The sequence below is a fragment of the Prunus dulcis genome, chromosome 5 (assembly GCF_902201215.1).
Source record: "Prunus dulcis chromosome 5, ALMONDv2, whole genome shotgun sequence".
In the NCBI taxonomy this organism is placed as follows: Eukaryota; Viridiplantae; Streptophyta; class Magnoliopsida; order Rosales; family Rosaceae; genus Prunus; species Prunus dulcis.
This window is the reverse complement of record NC_047654.1, coordinates 14,498,041-14,517,125: the sequence shown is the minus strand read 5'-3', so window position 1 is coordinate 14,517,125 and position 19,085 is coordinate 14,498,041. Positions and strand designations below refer to the sequence as shown.

The 19,085-nt window shown below is 38.1% G+C and overlaps 4 protein-coding genes across 6 annotated transcripts; 1 reads left to right on the top strand and 3 right to left on the bottom strand.

Annotated features, from left to right (window-relative positions):
* Window positions 1–34: 34 nt before the first annotated feature.
* On the bottom strand, window positions 35–922 carry LOC117629413. Its single transcript, XM_034361997.1, has one exon. The coding sequence runs from the start codon at window positions 818–820 to the stop codon at window positions 380–382; it is 441 nt and encodes a 146-aa protein (XP_034217888.1). The 5' UTR covers window positions 821–922; the 3' UTR covers window positions 35–379.
* Window positions 923–2,033: 1,111 nt separating this feature from the next.
* Window positions 2,034–3,578, bottom strand: LOC117628839 (protein NUCLEAR FUSION DEFECTIVE 2). The gene is made up of 3 exons (XM_034361374.1): window positions 3,332–3,578; window positions 3,100–3,188; window positions 2,034–2,748 (listed from the first exon to the last, which is right to left on the bottom strand). Exons 1-3 carry the CDS (start codon window positions 3,392–3,394, stop codon window positions 2,343–2,345), a joined length of 558 nt encoding a protein of 185 aa, XP_034217265.1. The 5' UTR covers window positions 3,395–3,578; the 3' UTR covers window positions 2,034–2,342.
* Window positions 3,579–3,702: 124 nt separating this feature from the next.
* On the bottom strand, window positions 3,703–9,055 carry LOC117628838 (probable alpha,alpha-trehalose-phosphate synthase [UDP-forming] 9). 3 transcript variants are annotated; one of them, XM_034361372.1, is made up of 6 exons: window positions 8,665–8,975; window positions 8,324–8,397; window positions 7,629–7,850; window positions 4,961–7,037; window positions 4,550–4,823; window positions 3,705–4,457 (listed from the first exon to the last, which is right to left on the bottom strand). In XM_034361372.1, exons 4-6 carry the CDS (start codon window positions 6,949–6,951, stop codon window positions 4,134–4,136), a joined length of 2,589 nt encoding a protein of 862 aa, XP_034217263.1. In that variant the 5' UTR covers window positions 6,952–7,037; window positions 7,629–7,850; window positions 8,324–8,397; window positions 8,665–8,975; the 3' UTR covers window positions 3,705–4,133. The 3 variants fall into 3 exon arrangements, with proteins under 3 accessions (XP_034217262.1, XP_034217263.1, XP_034217264.1); XM_034361371.1 differs by lacking the exon at window positions 7,629–7,850 and having other exon boundaries at window positions 3,703–4,457; window positions 8,665–9,055; XM_034361373.1 differs by lacking the exons at window positions 7,629–7,850; window positions 8,665–8,975 and adding an exon at window positions 8,561–8,595.
* Window positions 9,056–16,033: 6,978 nt separating this feature from the next.
* Window positions 16,034–18,467, top strand: LOC117628157. The gene is made up of 4 exons (XM_034360540.1): window positions 16,034–16,621; window positions 17,209–17,289; window positions 17,708–17,847; window positions 17,942–18,467. The coding sequence occupies exons 1-4, from the start codon at window positions 16,313–16,315 to the stop codon at window positions 18,189–18,191; spliced, it is 780 nt and encodes a 259-aa protein (XP_034216431.1). The 5' UTR covers window positions 16,034–16,312; the 3' UTR covers window positions 18,192–18,467.
* The last annotated feature ends 618 nt before the right edge of the window (window positions 18,468–19,085 follow it).

Below are 19,085 nucleotides of genomic sequence, written 5' to 3'. Positions count from 1 at the left end.
CCAAAATTTGTCTTGTAATAAAATTGCAAGCAAATAATAAATAAGTAAATTTATTAATCACTAGTCCATACTCCATACTGAAGAAACATACACGCATGCTTATCCTCATCCTCATTCAATCATCATCATTGGTCCATTATCTTCTTAGTATTTGACAATTTGTACACCCACCAACCACCATCAAAAACAAAATTAAAACAATAAAAAATTATCTAAATTACTACAACCACATTATCGAAAACCAAACAAAAATAAATAAATAAAGTAAAACTGACGGCGCCACGTCATACGTCTCGGTCAACCTTCCACCATCCAGCCAGCTCATTGAGTGGCCATTCCAGCAATCAAATGCTCACAACACCTCCAGGCGCATTCTCACTCACCCGTACACCGCCACGTCTTTACTTGATTCTGGTAACCCGGACCTGACCGGAGGAAGCGAGGCGAACCGGGTCGAGAAATCGCGAAATCCGCCGTCTTCGTCGTCTTCGTCCTCCTTGCCTTCGTCGAAGTTCAGAGCATAACTCAACGGGTCGTATTGGAATTTCCCGTGGTGCCGCCCAGCACCGGAGCTGCCGCCACCTCCGCTTCTATTCCGGTTGAATCGGCGAATGAAAGTCTTCCACCTTGGGCCGGCGACGATTTCGGACCACTCTCGAAGCTTGTAGAAGGCTTTGAAGCCTCGGGACCACCAGCGGTCGTTGTTTTGGTTCGCTCGCATCCGCTCCCACCAGGCCGACGACGCCGGGATACAGAAGCAGCAGCGCGAACTGGTTCTTCCGTGGCCTATTGACTCCAAGTCAACGTCTTCCATGGCCATATGGACTTGTACAGACGACAAGAGGAAAAGAGAGAGAGGAGGCTGAGGAAAACCCCCAATTGAGCAATTGCGTCTCTCTCTGTAAAACGGTGTGCGTGTGTGTTTTATAAAGATGGTAAGAGAAGAAATGGAAGTTTGTAACGGAAACATATCAAGTGACCGGCAATTGGCGGTGACCCTTCTGACTATCTGTATCGAGAACGACTTGTCGTTTTTTATTGGTTCCGGTTTTGCCTTATAATTGAGAAAATGGAAAGAAAAAAAATTCCCAAAATTAGAGGCAGCGTTTGGGAATTAGGCCGTTGTAACTTGTAGGTGACGTTTGGTCTGGTGTGTGGGGGGGCCCAGTGGGGCCCAATGCTTAGGTGGGGTCGATCAGAAACCGAATGGATGGTGATTAAGGAATCAACGCCAGCGCCGATCTCGCCTAATCACTCCACCATTATATCTACATTATTGTTCCCTTCTTCTCTCTCTTTTTTTTTAAAAAAATTTAATAAGTTTTTTAATTGGAGTTGAACTTGTTTGAGAAGTTTTACACTGGCACCTACCACATTGATTGAGATTTATGTTTTTCTACAAGGAGGAGAATATTTTCCTCGTCTTAGGAGGACCAATGCAATCACATTGACCCCACACCCCAAAACTGAAAATGACATCACTCAAGCTTCCTAACCTAATATTAATCTTCCGAAAAAAGAAAAAAGGAAAGAAAAGAACTAAGACCAAACCAGTGTTGACATTTTGCAAATAAGCTACAAAGAGAAGGAAACAAAAAGCCAGTAAGGGTCAAAGGCATCAGTAGAAAGAAAGAGTTTGAAGAAGAATTGCTGCATGGCATATGGCCAGACTCCTCACCAGTCAACATTGGTCAAGAAAAGCTCAAACCAAGTTGATCTTAGCTCATCTGTGTCCAATATATTCGGGTCCCAGATAGTGGATCAAGTAATACAAGGTCAGAACAAGTGCATTTCCATTACAAGTTAGCATTTTCTGCTTTCTAACAACCCATTTTTTCTCAAGTTCAGAAATTGTAAAATGCAGATTCAGTTATGCCAAAGAAAATGGCAACACATAACAAGGAAGAATATAACATCCGTGAGTATTAAAGAATCAGTACGGTTTTCATTTCCCGCATCTTCTCTAGATATAAAACACCAACATTTCAAACGGAATGAAGGAGAGGTAGGTAATCAATCCCAGTAAACAAATCTCAAACAAAGCTGACTACCTGTTATATATGATCATAACATATGGTAAAGAGGAAACAAATAGCACAATTTATAAGCATCTGAGATAAGAAACACCCTTTCCTGGATCAAGCAATCACACAAACGAAATTAACAGTACCATAATATTGTAAGGGACAAGGGCACCTAAAACACACACACTGTTAAAACCATTTTAACAAACAGCAGAACAAAGCACATACTGTTACTGCTACTAAACTCAATTCCACAACTAGGAGCTTAATACTATTAAGTCTAATATCTTCTGACAGCTGATATTGAGCGAGCTGTGCTTACATTGCAAGAGCTCCGCCAACTTGACCTCCATGAACACCCCAGAAATAGCTTCCAGCATCATCCGACTTCCCTACATCAATAGCAATAGCGCCAAAGATTGCTCTGAAAGCCCCACAAACCACCAAAGGGGTGGTAGAATTAGTCTTGGGAGAGACTCTAACCACCTTATGCAACCCCAAGCGCAACCCGTCAGCGGCACAGGAAGATTCTACTTTGGATAGCTCTGAAACACGACGGTTCAATTCTTTTGCAGAAATCTCAAGGTCTTTTTCAAGCAGTCGTAGAGAGGCTGATGTTTCTATGACATTGGCGCCCAAAATGCTCAGAGCCCTGTTATTCTCCTCAGAGAAGGAGGCATGGGTCATGGAACGGCGAAGGAGCCCAGTTTTTTGGAAATTATAGCTGAAAAACATAGAAAGAGAGTCCATTTCTTCAGTGTCACACAAACACTAACAAACACACACACACACACACACACACACACAATCAAACATATACAAACACATGGAAATGCAATCAAGTTTGATCATGAAAGCTATTGGTTTGGTTTCAATGCAGTGAGTATTCGTCAATATTGTCCAAAAGTAACCATCAATGATTGAGAAATCCAAACTATGTGTACATGTTTAGTCACGCAGGGTGAGATAACAGTGCTAAGTTTTCCTTTCTTTTTCCTAAACTTTCTCAGAAACCAGAGTCAATGATCCAGAATCGAAACACAAAAATGAAGGGTGGAACAGACAGGAACTTTACCCAATTTGCTTCTGAAGGGTTGCGAGGGCTGTTTCAAATGGCGATGAGCGGACGGAGATCTGCGCACGTTGATCATTGGTCGCGATACCCTGCACAAAACCACTCGCGTAAACTATACAATGAAAGCAAAGCAAATTCAGAGGAAAAAGAAGAATTTTGAAACAGACAAACTATTTCATTTTCTAGGTATTTTCTCGGGTAACAAACAGAGGTCTAAGGTTTAGATGCAGACCTGAATATGAGGAACGATTGCGAAGACGAAAATGGTGAACAGAGCGAAACAACGACGAGCCATTTTTACTTTTCTACGGTCTTTCCTTTTGGTGTGAGAATTGGAGTGTGACGCTGCAAAGTAAAAAACCCAGCAGATATGGACTTATCCTTTCCTTTGGGATTTCGATGGAGATGACCACAAGTCAATTTTTTTCCCTTTTTTTTAAAAAAAATTTAGTAATCTAACAGTATAAAATAAAGTTTTATCATGAGGGGTTGTACCTTGAGGATTAAGTATCTTAAATTAATTTTAATACTATTAAAATGCTAACATCTCATACAAATCAAATTTTGGGAATTTTGGTTGGCATTGAGATAGCAAGGAGTATGAGAACAGAGAAAATTGCAGTAAGAACTAATGATTTCATGAAAGAATTAAGTATCACGTAACTACAAAGCCAGTTCAAATTTACATACCAATGATGCCCTTGTATCTCTTAAACTAGCCATGATAAAAAGAAAATATTTAACCTGTGAACTAAGAAGGTAAATCCCCTCGGATCCATGGCACTAACACATAAACTGCTAGACATTAACCATTGACATCACCAGATCCACAGTAATCGCTTGTGATTGTCTTCCTCTCCGGGAAGAAAATAACCAGAGCAGCATCATGTCTGGCTTTCCACCATGCAAAAAATAAGTTAGTATGAAAACTCCAAGAGTTAATCTTTGATTGCTTTTTGTATACTTGTATCATCAGAAGAAAAACATCCATCCAAGCTAGCGACACTGATGTGCTCCTCTACCCTACGCACGGTTCACATGATATTCTCGAAAGGAGCTTGAATTTCCCAATTACACCTTGGCTTGAGACTTGAATCAGCCGCCAGGCCTTTAAGTAATGTGATGACATCCACCGTATCATCTAGGTAGTACCTAGCTTTACTGGGTTTTTGGCCAACAGTGCATGCAAAGATCTCAGGAGCTACAGGTTGAGATGGATTATATGATGTGCTTGATATGCTTTCAAACATGTCCTCATCTGATCTATCATCCCCAATGCACAACACAAAATCGGGCGCGTTCCCTTTACTGATCATCATGGAAAGAACTTTCTGTGCAACTAATCCTTTAGTAACTCCCTGCAGTGTGAATAAGCCAAATGACATCCCTTAGGCCACAAGAAGAATACAGAATCGCAAAATAGAGGGAAGAAGCAGGAGAACATAAATACCTGTGGTTTTACTTCGACAATATGTTGGCCCCTTTTAACAACTACAGGCTCATTGGCGAGGACATTTTCAAGATGATCCAACATCTCCATGGCCTGGCACGATCCAAAATCAGGATCAGCATCTAGATGGTGCCATACCAAGGCACTCTCCTTGGTCTCTATGTAGGAGCCATCAGTTGCCTCTGTATACAACTTCATCACAGGTTCTGCAATTTGCTTCCATTCGAAATCTATGGCTGAGGAACTGGTTTCCCAACTGGACGTGCTACTCCATCTATGAGAAAATAAAAGTAATGTGGAATAATAAAAAAAAGTATAGAACTTTACCTGGAAACAACTAATCTAACAAAGGACAATTCTTAAATAATTCTCTATAGTTTTGAAACTTAATTTATACATGTGAGAACTTACCTTATGAAGTATCCATGCTCTGCTGCTATACCTAGATTCTCACATTGAGCAAACCATTCACTGAGAGAGTTTTGACCCCTGCCGCTAACTATAAACACAGTGTTCTTGGGGTCGCTGCAAAGGTTCTTCAAAATAGAAATGACTTCAGGACTTGGGGTCTTAACAATAGAAGATTCAGGCACTATTGTTCCGTCATAATCCAAAAATATTGCCCTTCTATTTGTCCTCTTGTATGCAGAGAGGATATGGTCAATGGAAAGCTTCCTAAAACTTGGAGAAAGAGACAAGATTCTAAAATTCAGACCAAAACCAATTCCCCAACAACGTTTTCTGTAGTGATCTTTGCACGCTCGCTCCAGATCCTGCATAAAACTGCGGGACCAGTAAGCCACATCATGAGAGCTAACATACCGATAATGTTTCTCATGGCGCAATTGCTTTTCTAAAGCAGGCATTGTTATGGCCACATTGAGTGCATCAGCTACATCTTCAATATTCCACGGGTTCACCCTGATTGCTCCACTCAAAGATGGTGAGCAACCTATGAATTCTGAGACAACAAGTGTACTTGTACGAGGGGAATCAGAGGCAAATCCAATAGCTTTATCCATATTTGGAGTGCCCTGCCTACAAATGATGTACTTGTAAGGGACTAGGTTCATGCCATCCCTCACAGCATTAACAATGCAACATTCTGCCAAAGAATAATAGGCAGTCTTCTCATGAAAAGGAACGCTACGGTCAATCAAAACAACTGGTTCATAGCCTGGAAAACCAAAGACTTGATTTATCCTTCTGGTCGTTGAATATGTTTCCTTTTTAGCTTCCTGAACATCTTTCCCTGTGCTTCTTGCAGGATTTACAATTTGAACCAGGACTACCTTGCCCCTGAACTCCGGGTGCTGCTGCAAAAGCTGTTCCATGGCCAATAACTTCATACTGATCCCTTTAAATATGTCCATGTCATCAACACCAAGAATAATCTTTTTCCCTCTGAACTGTTCTTGAATCTCCTTGACCTTCACGGAAGACGAGGGGTGATTTAATGCAGATTCAAGTCGACCCATGTGTATCCCCACAGGCAGAATTTTAATGTACACTGTGCGGCCAAAATATTCAAGTCCAATGTATCCCCGCTTAGATTCATATTCCAGGCCAAGCATTCTACTGCAGCAAGATAGAAAGTGGCGAGCATAATCAAATGTATGAAAACCAATCAAATCCACATTTAGCAGTGCTCTCAGAATTTCATCTCTGACTGGCAGGGTCCTGTAGATTTCTGATGAGGGGAATGGACTATGAAGGAAAAACCCAAGCTTAACTCGTGTAAAACGCCTTCTCAAAAATGTTGGAAGAATCATAAGGTGATAGTCATGAACCCATACATAATCATTTTCAGGATTGATCACCTCCATAACTTTATCAGCATATATCTTGTTAGCAGAAACATATGCCTGCCAAAGTTGCCTGTCAAAACGATTGCTATGGTCCGGGCACATGGGCAGCATGTAGTGAAAGAGGGGCCACAAATACTGCTTACAAAACCCATGATAATACTTCTTTTGAAGCTCAAAAGGAAGAAATGTTGGCACGCAATTAAATTCCTCCAGCAGTTTCTGGGATACTTCTTCTTGTTCACTTGCTTCAATGTCAACCTTCAGAGACCCCACAAATATAACCACAGTACCAGATGAGAAACCATCTTTCAGTGGAAACAAAATTGCATCTTCGTCAAAACTGAAGCACCATTTCCCCGATTTTGTATCCTTCTGAGCATGTAGAGGGAGAAAATTTGCCACTATGATTTTCTTCTCACAGATCTCAGAAGGGGGAACATTTACACCTTCATTATTAACCCCATCACTATTTTTTGCATCAGGAATGACTCCCTGAAGAGTCATCACCTTCGTAAGGGCTCTAGGGGTCTGAGGGAAATTCAACATCTCCCCCGATGCCAACTCCAACAAACTTATGCAAGATCTTGAGAACATGATTACACCTTAGGCGTTCCTGTGCCAGGTTAATGGCTCGGAGTTCGAAATAATGTACAACCAAGAACCTTGTGCGAAGTAAGAACCTATAGGAATGGCAGGAAAAAAAGACAATTATAAGTTCCCTATGCAAAATAATGGCAAGCCATGAACCAGACATTTAATTAATTATCATGGAACAGAAATTTTAGTCATTGGTAAAGAAACTGATCCCTGTCCCTACTACACATCAGGCAATTGAGCATAGTATGGAGAACAAAAGAAATTCAAAAAGCACAGCAGATTGAACAGATTTCTAATCACAACACCATTTTTTCACAGTTATCAGTCCTTCAGTATAACAATTTCTATCTGATTTTCGCGAAAAGTACATTATTAACTTGCTCCGAGTACTACGATATTTTTCTACTACTGCTCATTTTAGAAAGAACAAAAATTTGCTGTTCTTTTGTTTTAATTTTCTGTCTTGGGTGAGAAGTTACATCTGCTTCTTCATGCTTATGGGCAAACTTGCAAAGATGATGACATGATTACAGTAATCAGAGGTAATAGAGCGATCAAAGCATACCTTATAACAATCTAAACCTACTGACACAGAAAAATAGAATCGAATTTCATACAATAAACACTAGTAAATAAAGGAAGATAAAAATTGTAACAAAAATGAAAGTTAATACCTCGCTATTAACTTGGGAGCAGATTCTGCTTCGTTAATTCTTATATTCTAAGCCATTTCTAAAATCTCCATTAGAATGATCTTCAAATTGATTTCTCAAAATTTCAATTCAACACCAGGTATATTCATGGAGCAATGATATGAAAGGAATTAATTCTCCAACTCAATAAAACTTGCAATTAATTTTTATCCCCAAAAATATCAACTTCAAACATGAGCTTATCTGTTCAGACCCAAAAACAAAAAAAAAAACAAAAAAAACAAAAAACAAAAAAACATGAGCTTATCTTATCTGCATAGACATAACGGACGCAAGGAATAATTTCCAATTAATGCAATGCATATCTGATCTGGCTATTCATGGGATTCGTCCTTATCTTTGATCATTATTGATATCCTCACGCAACAAACCAGAAGAGGTAAAATTAATATATATTTTTTAATTAAAAAAAAATCATTACTTATCACTGCAGCTTATTCTGTTCTCCAATCTTTGTAGCAAGCGCTCTGTTTTTCTCAGTTTAGTTATGTCACGAAGTTTCTTGATAATAATTCTCCTTAAAGACTCAAACTTTTATCGATTTAATATATACCATGCTATATAAACACACCCTTTCAGCACAAGATTTTATCTTTATCTAGATATAGTTTTCTATGCATATCCATGAGTACTTAGAGAGAAACAGAGAAGTTAACCTGAAATGAAGTCAGATTGATCCAACAACAAAGCTTCTACCGAAGCTATTTGATATCAGTACGGAGCAGATTTCCTGCGAAAATACCTTGCACATTTAGACATTCAACAAAACCCAAAAAAAAAGAGAGAGAGAGAGAGAACAGAAACGAAAGCTCTGTTTGGTTTCTGAGAAAGAAAATAATGAAAAGAGAAGAAACAGCTGTGTCATTTCACAGAAACTGAATCATAAAGTCAACCTCCAACAACCCAAAAAAGCGCAAGTATTGATTTCCCTTAAATTCTCAGCAACCCAGGAAAAAAAAAAAACCACAACACAGCTCAGAGCTGTGAACAAACTTACAGAGAGAGACAGGGGAAGAGAGAGAGAGAGTGCAGGGACAGAGGTGGATATGGATATAATGAAAGAAAGAATGTAAGACTCTGTTTGATATTTTTTATATGGGAAAGAGACCGAGAGGAGGAGGTGTGTGTTAGGTTGGAAACCGGTGAGATTTTTGAGTGTTTTTAATGGTTTCGAAACTGACCAATATAAAAAATATATATATGAAAGAAAGAAAGTGGAAAATGTCGGGAAAAGAATTTTGGATGGAGGCTCCGTTTTGGTTTAGTGTTTGTTCTTTTTTTTAAGAATAGTTTCGTTCAACAAAGGAAGCTCATGGAGTCTTGAGAGACAGATTATAGGCGTAGAAAGTCAAAAAAGAAGATATGTATGGAGAGAGAAAGAGATATAGAGAGAGAGGATTGCAACCTGGTTGGTCTTACGTTATAGTCCTGTGCCTTTCTTCTTTCACTGATGCACTTCCTTTTCAAGTTTATTTCATTCTTACCCTTGCTCTGCCTTATGTGATACATTTGAAAATTTGACACGTTATATCGTCTTTATCTGAGTTATAATAAATACTAGCCTCTCCGCACATGCGAGAGGTTTTTTTTTAAAAAAATTATTTTATTTTAAAAATAAAAAAAGTAATGGGTAGTTATGTTCTATAATATGCATTTTTTTAAATATTTTGAATATTTCATTATTCTCTGTCTTTTGCTTTATATATATATATTTTTTTATATATTTTTTTTGGTGTAAAGTGAGAAACCGTAATTTGTAATTCAGTCGACCAAACCCTCCACTAATCCTCATTACCAAACTAATAATAATAAAAAAACACCTAAAATAAAAAAATAGGGTTCACAAATTAGTTTACCAACTATTTCTGTAAGTAGAATGTTGATTCATTTTAACTTATTACCCACCTAGATAACTCGCTTGGCCTACAAAGTTTTATTTAAAGAAAAGTCCAATCTTGGGAAGACTAGTCTTAATTACAATGGCTTTTGTGGGTTAATTACCTAAAACCTAATTGTTTAGGTACCAAAAAGGCAGAGTTAAATATTTACATAAATAATGTTATCCTTCCAATAGTGTCCTTTGCATTACCAACTGGTGGTGGTGTTTTGTATTTAAATAAAGTTGACCATCCCTTCATACCATAAAAAGAAATCAAAGACGCCTGGTTTTTAAAAATAAGCCCCTGCATGAGGATAAACATAAGACTAGGCCCACAAATTTTGTGTTGGGTCAAAAAATTTTAATTGGATTGCTACGTGTATCGAAAAAGTGCCACAATTGTGGTCTCTATATTAATCCACAAGTGACCTTTCAATTGTCATATTCATCCTGCATTATTATATTATCACCAACAAAGAAATTGAAAATTCTTAGCCTTGAGGACCATGATGAGGCTCAAGGATTTCAACACAAGCAATTGCTTAAGAAACAATAAAATTCTAATGTTGGTAAAATCCTAAAAACACCCCATCTACCTATTGAAACACCAAAAAAAAAAAAAAAAAGTTATGTGGTGTTTTAAAAAACTACATAAAATAACAGAATGTTCATATCACGTCAACAACTTAACTGTTTTATTGAAGAAATTAACGATGTGAGATAACATGAGATACAAAATGCAAATATAAGAGAGAAAACAGCACATGGAGCGTATCAATAAATTGATGACAGAATAATTACTTATGTGTATGTTATTTATAATTAATATTTATAATATTTATAATGGATTAACCGTCAACAGTCACCGTAGATGAAATTTCATTTGGGAAATTGAGTAAAGAACCCTAAGAAGCAAAATGAGCTGTGAGCCAGCCAATGATTAACAGCTGTATAAAGCACCTCAAACGCGTAGATCAATTTGACTAGACAGGAAACAATCGAGAAGGAAAGATAATTAGAGGGTTTTTTCCTTTTTCGTTTATTTGGTTTGGATATTGATAATTGGAGTTTTAGTGGGCAACCACTTTTATTTTGGTGGGAGAACGGACAATGCACGCGGCTGCTCGACCACGTAATTCTCCTTTTGTCACGGTGTCACCCATCTGGATAAGATCAGTTATTTTTTTTAATTCACTCTTTTTACTGTTTCACTTTTGTTCCGTTATGCTTTCACACCTTCTCGCTTACCGCCATTTTGAATGGTGGGAAAATATCCACGCGCGGGTAAGTCGGTGCATCAGGCGTGGAAATTTCACATGGACGACACCGTATGGTTGTGGAAAATCATTTCTACTCGACACGCTGTGATACTCGTGACACCCAAAAAAACTTTGGCTAAATTAGAAGGGCAGTCCTCGTATTTAAATTTTTTTTCGCTTGGATCCCTATGACTGTTTTTTTTTTTTTTTTTTCAATGGAGCTCATGGGGTTGATTAGTAAAGATTGCAATTAAGGTTAAAATACAATTTTCATCTAGTAAAACATTATCCATGCTATTATTAAAACGTTATCCATGCAATTAACTATGGACTTGTTTGAGAGTGATTTTGGAAAGATCAGATCACTTATTGCAATAAGCATCTCTCACGTGTTTTTTCATAAAATTACTTTGAAACTAGATAAAAAATCATGCAAATTGTGTCATCAATATAATTTTTTAATATAATTTTTCATTGGGTTGTTTTTTTTACACTAAATTTAATATTCAATTTAAAATTATATTATATGCGCTTGCTTCATGGCATAAATTTCAAAGCCAAAAAGGGATCCACAATTGACATAGACTATAGAAAGAGCTACCAACAAACCAAGGACTATAGAGAGCGCTACCAACAAACCAAGCTTAGTCAATTATATGTGCAACTTAATTAACAAGACAAAATTATGTTCAAAATTCAAACTTAATTGGAGCTCAATCAAACCATACATGCATGTGCGTCTTGGACTTGGTTGTTGACAAATTCAAGTAGCTTTGGCCTTGCTTGGTTGATTAGTCTTCCTAAGTTTATACTTAGGTCAAACCCCATAATTAAGTTAATTCCTAATTGAATATGTTAATCAACACATGAAAACTTTCTAGACATGTTACGAAGTCATGTTGTTGACAAAAAAAAAAAAAAAGAGTAATCAGTAAAAGATAAATTATTTTTTAGTGTGATCCTAACATCATCATGCCGTGTTTAGAATTTATCCATTTTATATATTTATTAAAACTCTGCTTTAAAATAAATAAAAAGGGAGCTGATTTTCCCACTCCTTTTTTCTCCACTTACACTCCTTTTTATTTTTTTAATACTTTTTAATTAATTTTTTTCTTTATTGTTCTTTCTTTTTCCTATTTTACCCTTGATGACATGGCAAGTGAAATACCCACTTTGATGTTGATGTGTGAAAAAAAAATTACAGAATTCTTTAAAAATAATATTTTGAAACCAAAAAACATAATATCCAAACCCTAGCCACGCTCTTTCTCTTCTCCCTTACACACCCACCCTTCCGTGTTCTCTCTCCCCTGTTTCTCTCTTCCCCCCTCTTTCTTCAACAACAACCAAGCCCACCCCTTCTCATTTTCTCTCCCTCTTTTTCTCTCTTCCCCCCTCTTTCTTCAAAAACCATCCAGGTTTTTTTTAAAAGTTTTCGGGTTTGACTGTGGCTATCGGTGGGGCGATAAGGTCGTTTGTGGTTGGCTACGTTTGGGTAGCGATGGCTATCGGTGGGTGGGTGGCTGTGTGGGGTGCAACATGGGGGTGGGTTGAGAAAGCTTTAATTGGTTTAGCTGAATCACAGAGTGTAAAGCTCCTTAAAGTGAAAAGCTTCATACCCGAGCATTAGAAATTTCTCTTTGTTATCACTTAGTAGAAATGTTACAAGGAAGGACAACAAGTCAGTGACATTTGAGAATTTGGGGGAATAAAACATGATTTTGACTGATGTTGCTTTTGGAGATGAAATAGAGAAAGTTGGCTTTGGAGATGAAAAATAAAATTTTGGTTTTTGAATTTGCAGAGAGAGGAGTAGAGAAAAGGAGTCGAGGGAGACCGAGCCATTGATGTTGTTGGGGCTAGGGGGTAGTGCAGTGGTGGATGGTGAGGGTGGCAATGGGGTGGTGGGCCTGAGTGCAGAGATGGAAGGAGGAGGGGGCTGACGGAGAGAGGGGGGTTGTTGGGGCTAGGGAAAATATATATATTTTTTTTGTTTTGTAAAATTTTAAAGAATTCATCTATCCATTGAAAAATATATATATTAAAAATGAAGTGCAAGTGGAAAAAATAATAATATAAAAGTGAAATAAGATAAGGGTAGAATAGGAAAGAGAAAGAATAAAAGTGAATAAAAGTGAATAAAAAATATTAAAAAGTAAAAATGGAGTGTAAGTGGATAAAAGGGGAGTGGGAAAATCAGTTCCCAATAAAAATTATCCGTTCAGCAAAAAGTAGTAATTTTTATTTTATTACGTTGAAGCTTATCAAGTTTCAGCCTTGGATGAAAGGGTAACTTCATGTAGAATAAGAAGGCAGTGGCATGAGGATGTAATTAGGAGAAAGCAGAGGTCCACCCTGGAGTTGCGCAAATCAATGCGGATAAAATCTAGGAGACAAAGATCTTTTCAATACCACTCTCTCTCTCTCTCACACACACACAGAGCAAGTGAAGCTTTTTCCCTCATCCTATTTTATCCTATCCATTCCTGTTCCTATTTGGATTTGGACCCATTCCCACCAGCTTCCAGCACGGCATTTTTCTTCAATACCATTCCATTCCAGCATGCCAAACTTTTCCAACCCTATTTCTTCTTCCTCTTCTTCCTTCCTTCCTTCCTTCCTTCCTTCGATTTCTCATTCTCGTACGGGCTTTTCACACTCGGAGACCTATTCCTCCGTTTGGACGATTTACTTTGACATTTTATTTTCCACGTGGTGCACACTTGCTGCCTTGTGGTTGGTTCTACTTGGGGCCCACTTCACCCCCCAACTAAGATTTTTCCTCAGAGCCAGAGCCAGCCACCGACCGGCTTAATCTTACGTGGAATATTTTGGATTCAATTGTGTGGATGTATGTTTTTTTTTTTTTTTTTTAATAGAGAATTGTGTGGGTATGTGTTTATAATATATACAGGTGTACTACTAACTAATTGCGTGGTCCTTAACCATTCGCCTCTAACTTCTTTAATCTCATTAACTCATGTGGGGGAGGAGAAAAGCCAACTTTAATCCGTGAACTCAAGGATAATCACGGATAAATTTAGAATTTCAAAATGAGGTAGGTTACTTTACGGTGGGATGTTAGATTTTGGGTTAGGTTAAATCTTAAAATCTTTATATTGATAGGAAAATATCGCTAATGTGAGTTAGATCAATTAACAAAAGTTTGTCCCTCTAGCACTAGATTAAAGGCTTGTTTGAGAGTGCTTCTTCTTGAAGCGCTTATGTCAGTATCGCTTGTGCCAATAAAAGTGTTTTCTCAAAATATTATAATAAACATAGGAAATAAAAATTCACAGGATTTCAAAATAAAAATACGACTTAAAAAAGTTGTGAAATGTAAAGATAGTGATGGATTAATAGAAGTTTAAAGGTTTTGATACATTGATTCATAAGATTGAATAGGTCATTACAATGGACTCGGACTCCATGAGAGGAGAGAACATCCATCTCTTTTTTCATTTATTGACGCTGAGAATATTCAGATTAAGAAGCAAATATATTTATAAAAAAACACAACTATAAACAAATATTATCCGTAGCCGAAAAATAAAAGACGGAAAGGAAAGATAGATTATCTCCAAAATAAATTGAATAAAACAACTGTATTATTGTATTGTAATATGGGAGAAGGAAGAGGATGATGGGGCCCGCGTTATCTGGTGGTCCCGGTGGCCGAGGAGTGTCGTGTCGTGTCGTGTCGAAGGGGAGGGAAGTGAATGCGTGTGGAGAAAGGAGGAGTGGGGTGGGGGGGGGGGGGGTCCCTCTGCCTCGCAGTCCTTATCCGTTAAAAGACCGAAAAGTTGACAAACCCGTGGGTCCCACCGGAGCCCCAAGCCCCATGGTAACTTCCCTTTCCAATCCCAAATCTTATCCTCTCTTTCCGGCTGACGTTGCCAAACTCTGGACACCTTTCGTGCTGACGTTTTCCTCTTTATTTATTCCACGTTGTTAAAAAGAATAAGAAGAAAGTGGCATTTGGAGGTAATTAAAGAGATTAGAAAAATCAAACAAGACCAGCTCCAAGATAGGTATTGCTTCTCTTAACAACGTATCTCTTTATTTTCAGTAGCACTCTTTTTATTTTTATTTTTTTTATTTTTTGTTTTAAAGGACTAGATAGGAGAGAGACTAACTTTGGGGGGGGGGGTGGACTTTGTTGGCTCAAGCATTGGGCTAGACAAGTCAATGTGTTGGGCTAAATGACCCAACAGATTTTGACCTACATACAAGTTTGGGGACTTCTAATAAGTCTAGAAACAAGAACTCGAAAAAAGAAAAAGAAGAAAAAAAAAGCACGTGTGTTGACACGAACACGAGTTATTAAGATTTAAAGTGGCTCAAGATATTCAAGGTTTTGCCGTGTCAACCTTAGAATAGATCATTCGGGCATGGCACGACAAAATTGTTAAACGGGTGAAAAATTAATTTATATAACCTAGAGCATAAATGGTTCGGATTGAAGTTAATTGAGTCCACACATTATGAAACGGGAATGGTTGCTAGGAAACAGATAAATGAAATGAACAAGGAAATAAAAAGTAATTACCTTCTAGTGTTTTGACCTTGTCAAGTCTCCTCTCCATCCACCTAACTAGATCTAGATTATAGCCTTGTAGCAATAGCTACCTACCTATTTCATCGTTGACAACATCAACAACAAACAACAACAACAACAACAAAAAAAGTAACCCCAATCATAACGCTCATAGAAAGGAATTGGGCTAAAGTAAAGCAAATGTTTTCGGACTTTTCTTCCTTCAATGGAAGAAGACTTGTGAAATCAATCCGATTTGAGGGATGTTTGGCTTGGTTTGCTAACTTACGGGCATTTGGTTCTTCACGGTGGTGATTGGTGGTTTGTCTATCTACAGTCATGGAGTTTCTCTTTACTGGTGGCGGCTCAGAGTTTCTCTTTGGTTGTCGCGAACAAGTTTCCTGTGTTTTATGTGCTTTTATGCTGAGTGTGGGCGTAATGCCTCTGTGGTGCTATATATGCCTTTATGTGGGTTAAATGCCTTTTTGTTGGCTTATGAAGTTTTAGTTTTCGGCTCGGGATCATGATCTTCATGCTATACTATACTGGTTTTAGCTATATTTGTACATGTTTGTTTCCTATTTGTTTTCTAGCCAATTGCTTTTGTCCGACTTTGTTTGTACTGTTTTCTACCATTTTTGAGGTTTGCAATGAATTGAAACTTCGAAAAAAAAAAAAGAAAAAAAGAAAAAAAAAAGACCTTTCCAAGTTGGAGAGGAGAGTTCCTTCCATGACCACATCAAAAGCCCAAAATCTCAAAAATCCAAAAGCCCAAAGCCCTCACTTGTTGGAACATAATAACAACATTAACCGTCTCTCATTCCTCAACACTTGAGTTAATGAAACTCAAAAGCTCAAACTCTCATTACTAATGAGCTTTTAGCTGACATGGATTTTGGGGCAAACAAGGAGCTCTTAATCTCAGCTTTGAGCTCCTCAGAGGACCCAAAACCCAGGTGGTGCAGCCATGCCAGGCCCTGGTCCGCACCTCATGTACGCCATGGGCACTGGCCTGGCTCTGACCACTCTCAGCAATGGCAGGTTCAGCCCCCACCACACCCTCTTCTACACCATCAACGCCTTCTTTGGCCCTGACATCGGATCCTTCTCTGAGTGGCTCGACTCCATCCTCGGCTTCGGCTTCGGCTCCAAGCTAGCCGACTTAATCCACCATCCCTTTTACTATGTTCTCTTTGCGGGTCTTCCTCTGTGTTTGCTGTACTCTTGGGTCTCTAGAGTTTTGCTTCGGAGACGGCTTCTTGATTCGTTTTCTCGGGTGAGTAAGTTGTCTGTTTCTTCTCCTTTGTCTGGTTGCTGACACAAAGTATGGAAATGGAAAGAGTTTTTGATCTTGTATCTTTTGGGGTTTCTATTTTTGGAGTTTTGTCTGGACACTCATGAAATCATAAGAGCAGCTTAATAAGGAAGATGGCTTCTATTCATTGTTGTTTTCCACCTGATATATATAGATCTTAGAAGAAAATCAAAGTAATGTGTGTTTAATTATAAGTTTAATAATTAAAATATCCTTTGTTTCCTTATTGGGATTCTGCCTCTGATTTTGAATTATGTAATTTATATGATCAAGCTAGTGTATGGTTAGTTTAGTGTAATGTGTTTGAGTTTATTGGCTGGAACCTGGAAGACCACCTGAAAAAGTGGTCATACACTTGATACTGGGGGAATTAGGTTGTCTTGTTAAGTGAGATTTGTTTTGGCTGTTTAAAATTATATGCTTTTAAGCTACTTCTTTATTGTAAAAGTATCATGAACATTGCGAAACCAAAACTTTGTTTTGATCATGAAACATAGCACAACTACTACTGAATGCGGTTTCGTAATTTATTGTGTTTTATGTTTCAGGTGCCCCTTACTAGGAAGCAGTGCTGGTTCTTGGTGTCAGCTGGTTCTTTTTCACACTTTTTCCTTGACCACTTGTTTGAGGTAATATAGAGACGTTAATGAGCTATTCTGCTGCTCAACGTTCCTTTCCATGCTTGGTATTGTGGTATGCTAGCTAGACTCTTGTTTTAGAATTAGAAAAGGTAAGAATGATTTTTCTTTGAAGGTTGTTCAATGGAGAAGCATTGAGCTTGGGATGATTAAGGGATTGATATTGCCATAGAGTATGTTTAGAGTCGTAGTTTAACATCCACTAGATAGATATGAAATATATAGGATGAGTGGATGTTTAAGAGTTGGCCCTATATGCAAGAATAGGTATATATATGAAGGCAAGTTCTTGTAGTTTTAGTTTTTGCATTTTTTCCCCACAGCTTGTATTTTGGATATGAGATTTCTTTTTTGTGAGAGTTAAGAATAATCGAATTGATGGACCATGTACGCCCTCTAAACTTCACAGGAGAATGGGCATTCAAAAATGTATACTTGGATTTTGAGCACTGGTTGGTGGAAGGGCCGGGCACCGGTTAACCCAGATGCTGTTGTTGTAGTTGGCCTTTTATGCATTGTCTTAATCGGCGGCTTTATTTACATCAACAGGTGTTTATTTGAGGCACTCTACATTTTGTTTCCTATTTCCCTAGCATTTTGCAGGTCCTAGACATTTATGTTGATCGCTAGTTTTGGCATGCAGGGTTAAGCCTCACAAGTCTATTAATAAGCAATCATATCAATCAGTGACACTGATTTCCATTGTAGCAATCCTGTATTGCTTATGGTGTGCAAGCCAAATACACTGGGTTAATCCTCGTCGGCCAGCAGTTGGTGAAGAGGCTGATCTTGGGGTTCTTGTGTTTCTAGCCATTTACTTCTTTCTTCCTCACCTTTTGTGTATATTGTCCATGCACCCTATAGATCTTCAAGCAGAGCAACTTCCACTGTAACAGTAACCATATTACTAAACAGAACATCCCACTTTTGCTGTCCAATAGTCGCGATTCACTACGAACGTTTTGTTCCTGTATGACACAAAGATTCTCAGGTCTTGCCACGGCGGTTAGTTTTGTTACATAGCTTGCTACTTTCATGTGTTGGGTTTTTTCAAATTTTGTATCTTATTACTATCTTGTATACTGCTATACATATAGAATTTGGAAGAGGCTATTGACTGTAGTTGTACCTTCATTTGTTTCTTTCGTTGATAGCCCTTTTGCATTAAATACTTGTTGAAGAAGTGAGGATTTAAATTTTTGGATATTTGGTAAAAACGAAACCCCATGAATCAACAGAAATGTATGGTTTTTCATTAGAATTACAGATCATACAAAGAGGGAAAAAGAAATGAATCAATTTCAGTTTATTTTGGTGTCCAATTGAGATCGTGTTCGATTCAAAGCAGAACTAACAGTCAGATGCGCCTGCATCACAGACGACATACAGGAGCTATCCTTGATTTCCTAGAGCCTTATCTACAAAACAAGGCACCTGGAAGGCAGCGTTGTGCTTCTACAAGAGTGAAAACAGAGGAAAACAAATCCATTTGGGACCCAACAAAGCATCCAAAACAACAGAGAACAGGCTAAAAAACAGTTATGGAAAGTAAAAATCAGCAGTACTTGTGTGTTGTAGAATTTTGGAGGTCCCTTTAGCCACACCGTGGTTTTCCAAGTTTAACTGATTGATGGGATGTTTAAAGTCGACTGGTGGCGCCCTTCGGTGGTGCACAGCGTGAACCCCATTATCCCACTGAAAAAGAGATTCACCATGAAATGCATCAGCAATAGTATAAAATAACCAGCGAAGTTCTAATTGCAAAGGACCTCTTGCCTTTCATATGC

Bases quoted from the DNA above. Each gene is read 5' to 3' on its own strand.
- LOC117628157 (XM_034360540.1), top strand. From the start codon at position 16,313: ATGCCAGGCCCTGGTCCGCACCTCATGTACGCCATGGGCACTGGCCTG. The intron at 17,290-17,707 runs GTAATATAGAGA...TAAACTTCACAG, and splicing joins TCCTTGACCACTTGTTTGAG to GAGAATGGGCATTCAAAAAT. The intron at 17,848-17,941 runs GTGTTTATTTGA...TTTGGCATGCAG, and splicing joins GGCTTTATTTACATCAACAG to GGTTAAGCCTCACAAGTCTA.
- LOC117628839 (XM_034361374.1), bottom strand. From the start codon at position 3,394: ATGGCTCGTCGTTGTTTCGCTCTGTTCACCATTTTCGTCTTCGCAATC. The intron at 3,189-3,331 runs GTCTGCATCTAA...GGTTTTGTGCAG, and splicing joins CAATCGTTCCTCATATTCAG to GGTATCGCGACCAATGATCA. The intron at 2,749-3,099 runs GTAAAGTTCCTG...TATGTTTTTCAG, and splicing joins ACCCTTCAGAAGCAAATTGG to CTATAATTTCCAAAAAACTG.
- LOC117629413 (XM_034361997.1), bottom strand. From the start codon at position 820: ATGGCCATGGAAGACGTTGACTTGGAGTCAATAGGCCACGGAAGAACC.
- LOC117628838 (XM_034361371.1), bottom strand. From the start codon at position 6,951: ATGTTCTCAAGATCTTGCATAAGTTTGTTGGAGTTGGCATCGGGGGAG. The intron at 4,824-4,960 runs GTAAGTTCTCAC...ATTTTCTCATAG, and splicing joins GAGCATGGATACTTCATAAG to ATGGAGTAGCACGTCCAGTT. The intron at 4,458-4,549 runs GTATTTATGTTC...TTCACACTGCAG, and splicing joins TTGTCGAAGTAAAACCACAG to GGAGTTACTAAAGGATTAGT.